At 36.6% G+C, this 17,897-nt stretch overlaps 1 protein-coding gene and 1 pseudogene across 1 annotated transcript; both read left to right on the top strand.

Annotated features, from left to right (window-relative positions):
* The first annotated feature begins 1,666 nt into the window (after positions 1-1,666).
* On the top strand, positions 1,667-5,319 carry LOC133248764 (taste receptor type 2 member 42-like). The gene is made up of 3 exons (XM_061419074.1): positions 1,667-1,915; positions 2,167-2,714; positions 5,295-5,319. Exons 1-3 carry the CDS (start codon positions 1,667-1,669, stop codon positions 5,317-5,319), a joined length of 822 nt encoding a protein of 273 aa, XP_061275058.1.
* A 143-nt stretch (positions 5,320-5,462) lies between these two features.
* LOC133248765 (taste receptor type 2 member 20-like) lies at positions 5,463-15,098 on the top strand (annotated as a pseudogene).
* Positions 15,099-17,897: the final 2,799 nt, after the last annotated feature.

Here is a 17,897-nt window from a genome sequence, read left to right on the forward strand (position 1 = left end):
CTCTGTCCCAGGACAATGTAAACCCTACAATGGGTGAATCATGTTTATCCTGCTTCCTGCTCCATTCCTGGATATAAAGTCAGTCTATAGAAGAGTTCCTCCAAATGATATTCTAGTCATTAAATGGATGAATAAACTATGAGGGCTAGAAACCAATGAAAATGAAACTCATCACATACGCTTCACAAACTTTCCTAATTTTGTTTCCTCACCATTCAATTGCTTCTACACAAGTCTAAACGGTCTCAATTCCAATCTCTGCATTAGACTGGGTAGACAAACTGCCCCCGAATAAGCTCCCAAGCATCACGTAACTCCAACACAATGCACATTTAATATTGCTCTTTTGAGAGTAGTGATATGTCAGAGCAGCCTTCTCTAGGCAGTTATTCATGAATCAGGCTAATCAGAAGTTTGTCATCCTTAGCATGCTGCTTCCAAGAATGCTTGGAGTTATCTCCCTTTCAAGAAAGCTGCAAGAAAAAGGCATAGGGAAGACTGTGCATGGGTATATTTAGCAGGGATGGGCCTAAAATTGTGCTCATAATTTTCACTTACATAACATTTCTCAGATTTTGATCACATTGCCACAACAATCTGTGACAAAAGCTGGGAATGTGGTCACCTCTAGCCCAGAAATAAGAGAAGAACATGGAATTGAGGACATGGAAGTGGGAGGGCACTTAGTCAGATTGCAAGGAAAAGAGCAACAAGTTCTTGTAAAAGGAAGCAAGTGTCTCTATTCAGAGCATAGTGTAGCCTGTTCACGTCATTTTGATAATACTAACATGTCCTTACATCAGGCTTAAGTTCTTTTTATTTCCTTCTATTTCTTCCTAAATTTCAAAAGAGTCATGTTTACACTACATGTTCATTTCCTCAGAAAATCATAATTGATTCTGCACTGTAGCACTTTACAGTCCTCATGTATATTGCCACTTTATTTTGCTTATAATTTCTGACTTAGCTTCTACACTATCTTGTACTAATATAATTAGTACTACATACTATATATATGTGTACTAATATATTTGTCCTTGTACCTGTGTGCCCTTTTTGAAATATAAATAATTTTCTTATTCCTATAAATCATATTGATTCTACAAAATTCTTGCGAGCTAGAAGGATCTTATTGATGAGTGAGAAATATAAACTGAATTACATATTTTTTCTAGAAATTCCTATTCAAAATTTAATATATTTGCATTCAAATGTATGACTTGGGGAAAGTGAAAGTACAAATTAGTGGAAACAAGTCTCTCTCATATTTGCATGTTGACATACCTGACCTTATTCTTTTAGTCATTAGCAGAAATGAGAAACTGCAGCTGGTGTCAAGGATAAGCAGACACTGTTAGCATTTATTCTGAAAATTATGTAGCAACTGACTGTAAGTCATAAGAAAGGTATTCATGAAGCTTTGTTACCTGCTGACAGAACTGTTTGGTGTAGCACTGGAATTACAATATAAAAAGAATAAACTACTGTTTTGCAACGATCTGTGCATGTAAATCACATAGCAGAATTTTGGCTTTACTTCCTGGAATTATGGTGAAAATACTAAAGAAAATATAAGTGAATGTCAGTCTGCAACTGTTTAAAGTTTTCAGTGACATTGCTGCTGCTGCTGCTGCTAAGTCGCTTCAGTGACATTAGAAATATACAAATGTCAGTTGGAACAAGGGTCTTCTTTCTAGTGGTGTCAACAGGAGAACTGATCTTAGGAGTACTGGGAAATGGGTTCATTGGACTGGTAAACTGCATCCCGTGGGTCAAGAATGGAAACGTCTCATCAGCTGATTTCATCCTTACCTTCCTGGCTGTGGCCAGAACCATTCTGGGGGTTCTGTGGGTAACACTTTTGGATTCATTTACAGTAGGATTAGCTCCACATCTGTATGCCACTGGCAAACTAGTAAAAGTAGTTTTTATTCTTTGCTGCTGCTGCTGCTAAGTTGCTTCAGTCGTGTCTGACTCTGTGCGACCCCAGAGACAGCAGCCCACCAGGCTCCCCGTCCCTGGGATTCTCCAGGCAAGAACACTGGAGTGGGTTGCCATTTCCTCCAACAATGCATGAAAGTGAAAAGTGAAAGTGAAGTCGCTCAGTCGTGTCCGACTCTTACCGACGCCATGGACTACAGCCTACCAGGCTCCTCTGTCCATGGGATTTTCCAGGCAAGAGTACTGGAGTGGGGTTGGGCACTAACAAATCACTTAACTATCTGGTTTGCCACCTGCCTAAGCGTATTCTACTTCCTTAAGATAGCCAATTTCTCTCACTTCTTTTCCATGTGGCTGAAATGGAGAATGAACCGAGTGCTTCTGGTGCTTTTCCTGGCCTTTTTCTTTTTATTATCTTTTGACCTCTTAATGCAGGATGCTCTTGGTGAGTTGTGGATGAACACCTTTAGAGAACCTGAAAGGAACATGACTTTGCATTTAGATGCAAGTAAAATTTTCTATCTTAAAAGCCTTATTCTTCTCAGATTGACATATGTTATCCCTTTTCTTCTCTCCTTGGCTTCTTTCCTGCTTTTCTTTCTTTCCCTGGTGAGACACATCAAGAATTTCCAAGTCAACTTGAACCACTGGAGAGACTTCAGCACAGAGGCCGATAAAAGGGCCATGAAAATGGTGACAACATTTCTCCACCTCATCATCGTTTACTTTATTTCCATTCTAATTGGAAATTGGATCTTCTTTAAGCTACACTGGTATGAGGTCATGATGTTTGTCATGGTGATTCCAACTCTCTTTTCATGGGGCCACTCGTTTTTTATAATTTTGGGAAACAGCAAGCTAAGGCAGATTGCTTTCAGACTATTGTGGGGTCTTAAGTTTTCTAAAAACTAATCAAAATCTTTAGCTTAATAGACATTAAAAAAAACTTTCTGTATTCTACATGGAAATACCTTAATAGAAGACTTTGTATGTTCATTTTTAATTCCTAGTTTTTCTTTTATTAATCCTTTTAAGTGTTATTAAACTGCACTGGTTTGCCTTACAACATGCTGTTACCTAATCATATTTTCTCAAAGTTATCTGATATAATGTTCAATTAAGGAAAATCCTTCTGCTGTAACATTTGCTCTTAACAAAGGATTATTTGGAACCTGAAGAAGAAAGCTTGTAAAACTGTACAATGAAATCTAATAAGCATATATGTTCAACACAATTACATATGAATAAATGTATATGAAATCACAGTCACAGAAAGAGAAAAGAGTAATGCAATTTTAAACTAAACGTAAATTTAAAATTAGAATAGTAAATTTTTTTTAAAATTTAGAGTGTAATAAGTGCAATAAATGTTTATATAAATATAAAAGTATAAATATTACTCTGATGTTACTAATTTTGGAAAGGATCTGAAACAGTTGAAAATTTCATACACCATTCATAGAATTACACATATGTAAAACAACTTTATGCAATAGTGTGATTTTAAGTAGTTAGGGTGAACACGCTAAACCTAAGACAGTTCAGTTCAGTTCAGTTGCTCAGTCGTGTCCGACTCTTTGCGACCCCATGAACCGCAGCATGCCAGGCCTCCCTGTCCATTACCAACTCCCAGAGTCCACCCAAACCCATGTCCATAGAGTCAGTGCTGCCATCCAACCATCTTATCCTCTGTCGTCCCCTTCTCCTCCTGCCCTCAATCTTTCCCAGCATCAGGGTCTTTTCAAATGAGTCAGCTCTTCTCATCAGGTGGACAAAGTATTGGAGTTTCAGCTTCAACATCAGTCCCTCCAATGAATACCCAGGACTGATCTCCCTAAGGATAGACTGGTTGGATCTCCTTTCAGTCCAAGGGACTCTCAAGAGTCTTCTCCAACACCACAGTTCAAAAGCATCAATTCTTCAGTGCTCAGCCTTCTTTATAGTCCAACTCATATCCATACATGACCACTGGAAAAACCACAGCCTTGAGTAGATGGACCTTTGTTGGCAATGTCTCTGCTTTTTAATATGCTGTCTAAACCTAAGACAGTAATTTCACTCTTATTTTTATACACAAAGAAATCTTTGATATATATGCACCAATATATATATGCAAAAATGTGCATATTACTCTTTTTCTTAGCTGAAATTGAGAAGTTTCATAACAGTCCATCAGTACAAAATGAATAAGTATATTGTGGCATACGGATACAAATATACTGTGGCAACTGATACAACAATGAAAAGGAACAAATTAGATCCATAACATTTTTTAGTTCTTTGTTAAAGAAGAAAAGACATACATGTAGAGAAGCAAATTTGCAAAGCATAGTACATATTTTGTGTAATGTTTGTATATATTTGTGTTTATGTATTGATGCTTTTACTACTGTAATAAAATACTCCAGATTCATTCATAAGTCAGAACACAAATAAGCAGATGGGAGAATTTTGCTTGTTAATGGTGCTATTAAATATGAAAGAAGTATACAGACTGTATTATTAAGCAGAGTATATAGACATATCCATATAAAAATGCAATAAAAGTAAAGTATTGTTTTGTTTGCCATAAATTTAGAGTAAGCAGAGAAAAAATAACAAGTAAATCATTTTAAGTATGTTAGTTTTAATGTTCTTGATGAAGTCATGAGTGAAAGTATTCTTTCAAATTAGCCCTGGTGCTGAGAATGATGTAAGTATCCTAAGACCATAGAGAAGATTGCAGTGTTCTCTGACAATTAGAAAACTAGACAAATACATATCTATCAGTTAGAATTCTCCAATTTAGTTGTGTCATAATTATATTTAATGATTTATATTTGAAATATTTAATAAAAAGTTAAAAAATGTCTAAATAATTTTCTAAAGATCACTGTAGATAATTTAACCTTAGTGAAAATAGTAAAGTTTAACTCAAGTTGAATACATTAGAAATTGAGTAGTCTTTAGTTTGTGTATTACCTGAGCTAATTATTGATAGGTAATCTTAAAATTACAGGGTTAAGTCCCCAAACCTTCTTTCTAACATTAGAGGTAGTGAATAAAGACTACTGAAAAATAAAAGCCATGGAATAGAATGGTGTCTCTGTGATAATGTATTACATTTTGCTTATTTGAATGGCATTTGGGATGAAGTTCTGTTCCTTGACTTTCCTGAGTGAGAGCCTGTAGTAACAACCGAGCAGTAGACAAGCTGCCATCCAACTTGGTGAAGAATGACTAGATCATGATTTTACTTACACTGTGACTAAATTTTGGAAACAGAAGGGAATGCTTCCTATTTTTCCTTAACACTACTAAAATTAAAAGGCTTTCTTTAAGATGTTGGTATCCTTTTTTTTTTTTTTTTCCAGTTTCCCCACCAAAGACAATGGATAGAAGAGTAAGAGACTGTTCTTATCAATTGAAACAACAGGACTGGTAAAATGAATATTCAAAATTAAAAGCTCAACAGACATATTTAATAACCAATTAGACATTGTTGAAAAACAAATTAGTGAATTAGATGATTACTACCCAGAATGAGGCATAAAGAGACAGAGATGCACAATACAGGTTAGAGGGGAGGAGATATGAAGGTTATAGACTGAAATTCTGACACATTTCTGTATTTCTGAGAAGTGGGAAAGAAAATATTGGAGTGGAACCAATGTTGTCCAGATTTTTTCAAAATGTTCAAGGCATTAATTAAAAAAAAATTATTGAATTTCAGACAGTATGATGGAGACAATTTAACTTAACACCATTAGAAACCAGGAGGAAATCTCTCAAGTAACCAGAGAGAAAGAGTAGATTATATTAAAAGAAACAGCTGTTCAAATGATTTTTAAATGAGAAATGTATCTGGGAGCCAGTTACAGTTTGGCTGATTGTCAGTTTGCATGCGTGCTCAGTTATTCAGTAGTGTCTGGGTCTCTGTGACTCCAAGGGCTGTAGCCTGCTAAGCTCCTGTGTCCATCAGATTATCCCAGCAAGAATACTGGTTGCCATTTTCTTCTCCAGATGGTCTTCCTGACCAGGGATCAAACTCATGTCTCCTGTGGCTCCTGCATTGACAGGCAAATTCTTTACCACTGAATCACCTGGGAAGACCCTGATTGTAAGTTTAGGTTAAATCTTTCTGGAAAGAAAGATTAGGTTAAATCTTTCTGGAAAAGCTTGATTCAATGATTCACTTATTCTCCTTTTGGGACCAGGGTACTTGCCTGGGCATGTTTTCATGGTGATTAAAGATGAGCAAGCCCGGGGCAGCCCCAGTGTGGAAACCATTTAAAACCTATATGATGTGCCTGTAGTGGAGGATGTGCATGTGTGTGCATGCATGCTCAGTTGTGTCCCACTCCTAGTGACCCCATGAACTGTAGCCCACGAGGCTCCTCTGTCCATGGGAATGTCCATGCAAAAATACTGGAGTGCCTAGCCATTTCCTTCTCTGGGGGATCTTCCCAACCCAAGGATTGAATCTGCGTTTCCTGCAAAGGCAGGCAGATTTACTACTGTGCCACTGTGCCACCTGGGAAACCCATGGTAAGGATACAACAAAATTATTTCCCAAAGGTATAGGTACAGTGAGGATTAAAGAATTTCATGAAAATGAGGCAATCTATTTCAGTATATCCTCTTGATTTTTTCACACTTCTCTCATATACAAAACATGCTCATTTCTATCTGAGCATGTCCAAAGTTTCATTCAGTTACAGCATTATTCTTGAATTCCAGGATCTTATTATCTATATCTTATTTAGCTATGTCTTCTCTTCATCTGGTAATCAAGAAACTAAAAAGATAAGTTATCTACCTGACAAAGATCTGTAAACTGATTCTGTCATGCTTGGTGGTGACCCACAGGTCTCTTAACAATCTTCACTCCTTTCATTCGCCTATCTTTTTGCCCCTCTGATTGGATGATCTCTACTGCTTTGTCTTTGAGTTCAGAGAGACTATTTTCCTCTTGACTAGTCTGTTGAACTTTTCTATTAAACTTTTTTTAGTTCAGTTACTATATTTTTCAGCTCTATGATTTCTGTTTGGTACTTTTATTGTTATTTTTCTATTGGACTGCAGCCCACCAGGCTCCTCTGTCCATGAGATTTTCCAAGTAAGGATACTGGAGTGGGTTGCCATTTCCTTCTCCAGGGGATCTTCCCAACCCAGGGATCGAACCCAGGTCTCCTGCACTGCAGGCAGATCCTTTACCAACTGAGCTACAAGGGAAGGCCAACTATTCACTATTCACTATTTTCCTCCTGACTAGTCTGTTGAATTTTTCTATTAAACTTTTTTTAGTTCAGTTATTATATTTTTCAGTGCTATGATTTCTGTTTGGTACTTTTATTGTTATTTTTCTATTTTTTAATAATACATTTACCTCCATACCCTTTTTCTCTCTTCCCTCCCTCCTCACACCATGAGACTTGTGGGATCTTAATTCCCTGACCAGGGATTGAACCTAGGCCCTCAGCAGTGGAAGCGTGGAGTCCTAACCATTAGGCTGCAGGGGAATTCCCTGTTTGGTACCTTTGAATATTTTCTGTCTCTTTGCTGAAATTCCTATTTTGTTCATACACTGCTCTCTAGACCTCAGTGAGCATCTTTATGACCTTTATTTTGAACTCCTATCTAGTAAATAAATCACTTATCTCCCTTTCATTAAGACTGGTTTCTAGTGATTTATCTTGTTCTTTTGTTTGAAATCTACTCCCCTATTTCTTCATTTTCCTTGACTATGTTGGTCTTTACACATTAGATGAAACAGCCCTCTCCTAGTGTTGACTGACTTGCCTCATGTAGGAGATGAACCTTATCAGTCAGCCTGAACTGAGAACCTGGTTGCCGCTTAAGGTTTTGTGATCATCCAAGCTGCTGCACCCTTATGGCAGAAAGTGAAGAGGAACTAAAAAGTCTCTTGATGAAAGTGAAAGAGGAGAGTGAAAAAATTGGCTTAAAGCTCAACATTCAGAAAACTAAGATCATGGCATCTGGTCCCATCACTTCATGGGAAATAGATGGGGAAACAGTGGAAACAATGTCAGACTTTATTTTGGGGGGCTCCAAAATCACTGCAGATGGTGATTGTGGCCATGAAATTAAAAGACGCTTACTCCTTGGAAGGAAAGTTATGACCAACCTAGATAGCATATTGAAAAGCAGAGACATTACTTTGCCAACAAAGGTCCGTCTAGTCAAGGCTATGGTTTTTCCAGTAGTCATGTATGGATGTGAGAGTTGGACTGTGATGAAAGCTGAGCGCCGAAGAATTGATGCTTTTCAATTGTGGTGTTGGAGAAGACTCTTGAGAGTCCCTTGGACTGCAAGGAGATCCAACCAGTCCATTCTGAAGGAGATCAGCCCTGGGTGTTCTTTGGAAGGAATGATGCTAAAGCTGAAACTCCAGTACTTTGGCCACCTCATGTGAAGAGTTGACTCATTGGAAAAGACTCTGATGCTGGGAGAAATTGGGGGCAGGAGGAGAAGGGTACGACAGAGGATTAGATATGGCTGGATGGCATCACTGACTTGATGGACGTGAGTCTGAGTGAACTCCGGGAGTTGGTGATGGACAGGGAGGCCTGGAGTGCTGCGATTCATGGGGTCGCAAAGAGTTGGACACGACTGAGTGACTGAAGTGAACTGAACTGAAAGCTGCTATCTTTGTTCTCCATGGCTCCTAGTACACGAAGGTGTGTCAAGACCTATCAATGTCCCAAAGGCTTGGGAAATGCCCACTTACCTGGTCAGGCTCCCAAGTAAGTACTAATTGTCTTCCCCTTCAGCTCCCGATGCAGGCTAATTGGAAACCCAGCCTTTAGATGCAGCTGAGAAAGTGAGAACATTCAACAGTCTAGCCCATATCAGGGAGAAATTGTGAGCTGGGTGTTTTTGCTCACTCACTCTGTGCTGAGCCAGAAGGAACTGTCCCTGGGAGTGCCTGTGGCCCAAGTATAACTGCCTGCTTGTTTTGTGTGGTTCTGTCTTGTGTAGTCTTGAATGCTGAGCACTCTTAGCTCTCAGAGCTATATCATTTGAGAGCCAATCCCTTGGGTAGCAGCTGCAGTGGTTCTAGTGCTAAATGTGTGGACATGCCTCTTCCAGGGAGAAGCTGGAGATTTGGTTTTATTATTGAAGTGATATGGCTCTTGTTCTTCAGACTCTCCGGAGGATCCCAGTCAGGTTCCCACCCCCACCCCCATACAGACTGATTTTAATCTGAAATCACAGGCAGCAGCTGGAAAAGTATGCGTTCTAATTCCTTCCAGGAAAAACTGTAAGGTGGACATATTTGCCTACTCCCTCTGCACTGAACTTGGGGGAATAGATTTCTGTGGAAAGTGCTTGAGTGCAGTTTGAAAATTGTTTTTTTTTTTTTTTTTAATTTAATGTTATCCTGTATAAATCATGAATGCTGAGCCCTGTTGGTTATCAGAACTAGGTGATTTGAAGGACTAGTTTCTTGGGTATCAGTTGCAGAAGTTGGGGTGCTAGATGTGTGGACAAACTCCCTCCAGAAAAAAGCTGGCAACTTGGTATTATTGCTTGAGCTGGGGGACAATGCTGGGAAAGTGCCCACCGGCTTTTTTGGTCTCCAGAATGATTTCAGTCAGTACCTAGTTGTAGGCTGATCAGAAGCCAGACCCTCAGGCAGCAGCTGTCCCCAGTATGCAAACTCCTTCCAGGAAAACAATAGGAGATGGGTATTTTGCCTTTTCCCTCTGTGCCAAGATTGACAGCATAGCTGTAAGAAATGCTTGCACACCCGTTTAAATCCTCATGCTTTGTTTGCTTCAGTCCTATGAAACTCCTGAATGCTGAGCCCCATTGGATAGCTGAGCTAGTTGATTTCAGGTCTTATCCCTTAGATCCTATCCCTCAGCCATAAAAGTTGGGGCACAAAATGTGTAGACAAGTTCCTTCCAGGGAGAAGCTGGTGATTTGATTTTATTAATGAAGCAAGTCAGAAGGAGAATGCAGGGAAAGTGCCCACTGGCTCTTCTTAAAAATTATTTATTTATTTATATTTTATTGAAATGAAGTTGATTTACAATGTTGTATTAGTTTCAGGTGGACAGCATAGTGATTCCATGATATATATATATATATATATATATATATATATATATATATATGTATCACTGAAGATATATATATATGTATCACTGAAGATATATATGTCACTGAATATATATCACTGAATATATATCACTGAATATATATATATTCTTTTTTCATTTCTTTCCTCTTATAGCTTATTACAAAATATTGAATATAATTTCCTATGCCATACTGTAGGTCCTTGTTGGTTATCTTTTTTTTTTTGTACAGCATTAAAATTTATTTTAAATATATTTTATCCAACATATTATCATTTCAACATATAGTAAATATTTTTATTTTTAATCATTTTATTTTGCATTGAAATATAGCTGATTAACAATGTTATGATAGTTTCAGTTGGGTTATCTATTTTATATATCGTAGCTTGTATGTGTACTCCCAATCTGCTTACTTATCCTTCCCTCCAATCCCTTTTCCCTTTGGTATCCTTAAGTTTGTGTTCTATGTGTGTGGATATATTTCTGTTTTGTAAATAAGTTCATTTGTATCTCTTCTTTGGATTTCACATGTAAGTAATATCATATGATATTTTTATAATATATTGACTGTGCACAAATTAGACCCAGAACCAAACTTGGCCAATGTTCAGAATCAAAAATAAAAGCACAGATTCAGGAAGAAAAGAGAAACACAGAGTTGGTGAAAATCCAATTCTGCTTCTACTCAGGACATACCCAGCGCCTGGAAGAGACATGCCTGGGTTTGCACAGCTCACAACAGGCTTTTCTGGGGCCACATAGTTTACTTAGTTGACTCTAACGTGCGTGACATGTGCCACATGTGTCCTCTTGGGCATATGGGTATATTCTGACCGTGACAAGAGTCAACGTATAATTTTTTAAAACGTCGAAAACACGAGTCTTCTAAAAATATAAAACAACGATGTGTCACAGATTTCTTTAACTCATCAATGTGGAAAATAACAATGCTAAGATTGATTCCATATCTCTGACTTTCCACGTGGGGTCAGATCTTCTTGAAGAGGATCTGCTTGACTTTCCATTAGGGAGGTCAAGCCGGATTTTTTTTTTTTTTTCTTCTGAAAATGTCCATTTTTCTCTCGTTTTTATTTATTGTATTTACTTTGAATATTAACTTTCAATTCAGTTCAGTTCAGTCGCTCAGTCGTGTCCAACTCTGCGACACCATGATCGCAGCACTGCCAGGCCTCCCTGTCCATCACCAACTCCCGGAGTTTACTCAAACTCATGTCCATGGATTCGGTGATGCCATCCAGCCATCTCATCCTCTGTCATCCCTTTCTACTCCTGCCCCCATTCCCTCCCAGCATCAGGGTCTTTTCCAATGAGTCAACTCTTCGCATGAGGTGGCCAAAGTATTGGAGTTTCAGCTTCAGCATCAGTCCTTCCAAAATTAACTTTATGGAGGTAAAATTTACAAATAGTAAAATATGCTGTCTTTAAGTATATAGTTTGATGAGCTTTAACTATTGTATGCATCTTTGAAACAATCGCCATGATAAAATATAGAATAATTGTTTCACCCCTTCAAAGTTATTTCATGCCCTTTTTAGATCAGGTTCCAGAAAACTGCTTTTGTGCTTTCTGTCTTAGTTTTGCTTGTTTTAGAAATCATATCATACATATAGATTTTGGTTTGGGGTTTTTGTTTTTTGTCTAGCTCTTTTTTTCAATCATATTTTTTGAGACTAATTTGTATTGTTGTGTATATGAGTAGTTTATTTCTTTTATTGTGGAGTGCTATTTCACTCTATGAATATTCCACAATTTGTTCTTTTATCACCTTGTTGATATAAATATGTTTAAGTTGTTTTTAGAAATGGATTTAATGAGTAAAGCTGGTGTTAACATTCTTCTATCAGTCTTTTGTGGACATATTTTTATTTATTTTCAATGACTATATATATAAGAGTGGAATAGCTGGATAGTGGGCAGTGTGCTTGTGTGCGGTCAGGCCACTGAAGATGGCCATTCTCTTGTTCTCTGTACATCCCCTGCCTGATCAGTGCCTGCTTCATCTACATCCTGTGCGCATGACTGACCTTTTTATGTACTTGCCCCAGGCCCCAGCTAGTAATAGCTTATCAAAGGGGTCGTAAGGGGGCATGCCCATCTGCTCATTTTCCTGGTAACTAATAAACCAATCTGACATCAATTGGTAATCTCCCCTTGTCCTCAGTTGTGAAACCTGCAGCTATGTCCTGCCCACCTTCTGCTACAGAGGGATGTCACTCCAGGACCTTGCCTCAGACATATAAGCTCCTTCATCCAGTAAACCATCGATGTCTCTGTTGCTGACTCCAGGCTCTGTTTTTGGTTCTAAAACTGGGCAAGTGTAGGCCTTGTAGCCCTGTGGGGTGCAGCCCAACAGTATTTGTAGCCTTTTTAGGAACAGTCAAATAATTCTCCAAGGTGGCTGTACTCTTTAGTGCTCAGCAGGAATATATGAGCGTTCCAGTTGTTTCACATCATTGCCCAAATCTGGCCCAGTCAGTTTCTTTATTTTTAGCACGCTAGTGGGTTTGAAGTGATATTTCATTGTAGTTTAAATTTGCATTTCCCTTGTATGTAATGATACTAAGAACTTTTTTATTGGTTTATTGTATCTTCTTTTGTTGAGGGTCTTTTGAAATTTTTTGCTTACTTTTCTTAAATTGAGATTGTCTTTTAGTATTGAGTTAAAGGAATGTTTAATATATATATAATAAATAATATATAATATATATGAGTGTGTACTTTGTAATATATATGTGTATTTTGTTCTCTCATTCTATGACAAATATTTTTGTTGTCTTTTTAGTGTCTTTATAGTCTCACTATAGTTTCTTTATAGTGATCATTGCTTTTATTAACTTTTTGTGTGTGCACATGTGTGTGTGTTTATATGTGTCCTAGCTAAGGAATCTTTCCTTATTCCAAGGTCACAAAAATATCCAATTTTAATAGTCTAATAACTAAACAGGAAAAATAAAACTGAATACTTATGCAGAGAGAAGCCTAGACTTTATAGCAGGAATTAAATGTACTTTTTAAGTTTCTGAGGAATATTTATATCATTCTTGAGTATTTTAAATTAAATAATTGATACTTAAATATAAATAGACTCAGGAGAGAAACTTTATCAAAAGCCTAATCATGAGATATATGATAACTATTAATAATGGGATGAAAAGCCTGAATGAGAGAAAAGATTTTTTTAAGGGCAGATGGCCTCTCTGAGACTTATTTTCTATTTTGGAAATTATAGGACAATAATAACTTGTATCCATGAAATACAGATGTGTATGTCTGTGTGTACACTTATGAGCTTGTAAACAATAAATTATACGTAAATGCTATTTATCAACAACTAGCCTGTAAAGGGAGAAGGCGATGGCACCCCACTCCAGTACTCTTGCCTGGAAAACCCCATGGATGGAGGAGCCCAGTCCATGGGATCGCGAAGAGTCAGACACGACTGCCCGACTTCACTTTCACTTTTCACTTTCATGCACTGGAGAAGGAAATGGCAACCCACTCCAGTGTTCTTGACTGGAGAATCCCAGGGACGGGGGAGCCTGGTGGGCTGCCGTCTATGGGGTTGCACAGAGTCAGACATGAATGAAGTGACTTAGCAGCAGCAGCAGCCTTTAAAGAGTATTTAACTTATAAGGATTCCCAAGAAAACTTTGATATTTTGATAGAAAAAGATTGAATTCTTTCTACATAATTCTGACATTAAAGAAATTCATAATGGTGAAGATCTTAGTTATGACCAAGCTCCATCTAACAAAAGAGTCACTGTATATCCTATGTATTGGGTTTTAAAATTTTACTATATGACAAGTAAAGCTGATGAACACAAATTATGGAGATGTGAAACAAGAAACAAATCGCAAAGCAGTGAAAGAGGATATGGTTTTATTTGCATGTTAGCAAATGAGACTTCAACTTTCACTTCAACACGAATATGAATATTTCAGACTACAGCAAGGTCATAAAGTGTGTAAATAGAAGTTAATTTGAGCTACCAGGGAATAACAGTGATTTTTATCATGTCAACATTGAGCTCTTCCATTAGCATACCTCATGCTTTCCTGCCTGACACTGGTCACAGAATTTAAAAGAAATAAGGACTTTACCTCATATCAAGAAAAATTAGCTCATGTAGAGTCTGTGGTCAGAATATTAAAGAAATCTTGACCGGTGATATTGAACTTACCTATTTTTCTACAGATGACAACTTTACTACATTTTTTCCATCCTAGTAATAGAATTTATTCTAAGAAATTTTGCCAGTGGTTTCATGTCACTGGTGAACTGCATTGACTGGTCAAGAGACAAAAAATCTCTTCAGCAGATGGGATTCTCACTGCTCTGGCAGTCTCCAGAATTGGTTTGCTCTGAGTAACATTAATAAATTGGTGTGAAAATGTGTTTAATCCCAGCTTTAGACAATTTAAGAGCAAGAATTATTATTATTGCCTGGATAATAAGCAACTGTTTTGGTACCTGGCTTGCTGCTATCCTCAGCATATTTTATTTGCTCAAGATAGCCAATTTTCCAATATTATTTTTCTTTACCTAAAATGGAGAATTAAAAATGTTCTTCTTGTTCACTTTGTCCTGTTTGGTTTTATTAATTCATGGTGTAAATGTAAACAAGACTATCCAGACAAATGACTATGAAGGAAACATCACTCAGAAGACCAAGCTGAGGGACATTTTACACCTTTGAAATATGACTCTGTTCATGCTAGTAAACTTCACACCCTTTGCTATGTCCCTGACTTCTTTTCTGCTGTTTATCTTTTGCCCATGGAAACATTTCAGGAAGATGCAGCTCAGTGGTAAAGGACCCCAAGATCCCAGCACCAAGGTCCATATAAAAGCCATGCAAACTGTCATCTGTTTTCTATTTGCCATTTGCTTCCGGGTTCTAATTTTCTGTTTGAAGTTCTAATAGGCAGTGGAACAACTTGGTTATCATGGCATGCCAGGCTTTTGGAATCATATGTCCTTCACTTATCCTGACATGGGGAAAGCAGACACTAGGACAGTCCTTCCTGTCATTTCTGCAGCAGCTGAGTTGATGGCTAAAAGAAAGGAAATAAGTGGGCATGATGTGTCTTCTAGCTGAAAACAAACTATGATCTTTATAAACTTTATATGTGTGTGACTATAATTAATAATGACTTGGTACAAATAAGGAAGACTAAATTTACTACAGGTAGGTAAAACACTTAAGAAATTCAAGTTGTATGAGAAGGATGAAGAAAAATAACATGAAGGAGAAAATCTATAGCCAAGATCTGTGGTTAATGATGTTACACATTTCTGTATTAGTATTCTTTAGGTAAATATATACATAGTAAAAAGTGAAGAGTCTTTTGACTTCACTAAGCCTTCACTAAGGCTTCATAGAGAAATTTCTACGACTTGAAGACTTTTTTTCTTTTATTTGATTTAATTTGCTTTTCCAGCCTTACTTTCATTCAGATTCATTTATTCAAAGATATTAAAATAAAAAACAAAGTGTGAAATATGAATATATACACATTTATGTAAGATTTAGTTACTAAGCAGAATATTTATTATTTTTGTTTAACAAGCACTGTATATACCTTATAATCTGTTAATACTCTCATGTGTATTAAGATATTGATAATGCTTATCTTTAATAAAGTAAATCAGATGCTAACCTCCAGTTTGGGAATAATTTTACTAAATAACTTGATTAAACTGGTACACTGGATTTTCATGGAGAATAAAGAATAGATATCCTGAATTTATCCTAAATAATCATAAAATCATGAAGTACTTTTAATAAAGATTAAAAAGTGATGCTAATATGTTCACCAGCACTATTATGAGTATAATCCATTGACAATAGAATGGATCAATAAAAGTGGTAAATTCATCTAGTTGAATACTATTCAATAACAAAAATAAACTATAATTACATACCACCTTGTGAATAATTATTTCATATAAAATGTATTTTCAAATAAATGGAACTTGACTTTTCCCATGCACTTCCTTAAAAAGAAAACTAAATAAATAATTCCAATTTCCTAAAATCTAGTTGCTGGCACAACTAAACTATAGGCATGCCTTATGTATTTCATTTCACTCTATTGTGTTTCTTTTTTTTTTTTTACAAACTGAAAGTTGTGGCAACCCTGCACCAAGCAAGAATATTGGTGTCATTTTCCCAACAGTACTTGCTCACTTCGTGTCTCTGGGTCACACTTGGATAATTCTAACAACATTTCAAACTTTTTCATTATTATAGTATCTATGAAGTGGATTAGTGATCAGTGATCTTTGATGTTACTAGATAAAGGCTCAGATGATGGTGAGTATTTTTTGCAATAAAATATTTTTAAGTTATGGTATGCACATTTTTGAGGTATAATACTATTGCACACCTAACAGATTATAGTATAAACATAACAATTCTATGTACTGAAAAACCAAAATAATTGTGTGACTTCCTTGTGATATTTGCTTTATTGTGGTGGTCTGGAGCTGAACCTGCAATATCTCTAAGATGTGCCTGTATAATATCTAGAAATCATATGTAGGTAGTTAAACAGCAAAGAAAGCTATAGAAATTACTTCCACACAGGATTATGATTTCTGTTTGGGAGTAAAACAGGTGGTGTGATCAGGAAGAGGCATAAGATGAGTTTCATTTTTTTTTAATCCTGGATGGTGTCAAACATCAGTGTCTAATGTAGGAGAATTTGTTTAACTACATATCCTCTACTTATTTATCATATCCCATTTTAAAGAGTTATTACTATCTAGTTTATTCTAGAAAAGCATACTACCATATGTTTTACCTTTGCATATAAGATTGAAGGTGGGAGAAGGGGACGACAGAGGATGAGATGGTTGGATGGCATCACCGACATGATGGACATGAGTTTCAGTAGGCTCCAGGAGTTAGTGATGGACAGGGAAGCCTGGTGTGCTGAGTCCATGGGGTTGTAAAGAGTCTCAGACATGACTGAGCAACTGAACTGGACTGAATATTAAAAATCCCACCATCCATTGTTACTGTTGGGAATGGTACGGGGAGGGAGGAGGGAGGAGGGTTCAGGATGGGGAACACGTATATACCTGAGGCAGATTCATGTTGATATATGGCAAAACCAATACAGTATTGTAAAGTTAAAAAAAAAAAAACAACAACAAAAAAGTTATCTTAAAAAAATTTTTTTTAAAAAAGTAGAATCTTATATACTTACTCATATAGTTACCATATATAATGCTATTTAATCTTTGTATTGATTCTTATTTCCATTACATATTATTTTCATTCTGCCTGGAAGAGGTCCTTATAGTGTGGTTCTGCTGCTTGTGTGCTCTTTTTGTTTTTTGTCTGAAGAAGTCTGTATTTCTCCTTCAGTTTTGAAAAATATTTGTCTGGGTATTCTAGGTTGAGAGATTTTTTTTCCTATTTAAGTATTTTAAATATGTTGCTACAGAAAATTCTTGGTTATACTATTTCTGATGGGAAATCTATCCTTATTTGTTCCTCTGAACGTAACATCTTTTTATCTGGCTACTGTTAATATTTTCCCTTTAAAACTACTTTTGATAAATTTGATTATGATGTGTCTTAGTGTATTTTTGTTTTGTTTCTTGTGCTTGGGATGTATTGAGATTCTTGGGTCTATTGGTTTATAGTTCTTATCATATTTATAAAAATTTTGGTCATTATGTCTTCTCCCCAGCCCCACATTTTAGGCCACTCTAGCTACACATCCATAAGGCACCTTGAACTTCTCCAAAGATCAATGATGCCTCTTTTTTTTTTCCCAAAATTCTATTACTTCTTGTGTTTCATTTTGGATAGTTTCTACTGCTATGTTT

The sequence above is a fragment of the Bos javanicus genome, chromosome 5, assembly GCF_032452875.1.
Source record: "Bos javanicus breed banteng chromosome 5, ARS-OSU_banteng_1.0, whole genome shotgun sequence".
Classification (NCBI taxonomy): Eukaryota; Metazoa; Chordata; class Mammalia; order Artiodactyla; family Bovidae; genus Bos; species Bos javanicus.

Coding starts and splice junctions, on each gene's coding strand:
- LOC133248764 (XM_061419074.1), top strand. CDS start 1,667: ATGTCAGTTGGAACAAGGGTCTTCTTTCTAGTGGTGTCAACAGGAGAA. Junction 1,916..2,166: donor TGTATGCCACTGGCAAACTA/GTAAAAGTAGTT, acceptor TCTGTCCATGGG/ATTTTCCAGGCAAGAGTACT. Junction 2,715..5,294: donor ATCTTCTTTAAGCTACACTG/GTATGAGGTCAT, acceptor TTTTTTTTCCAG/TTTCCCCACCAAAGACAATG.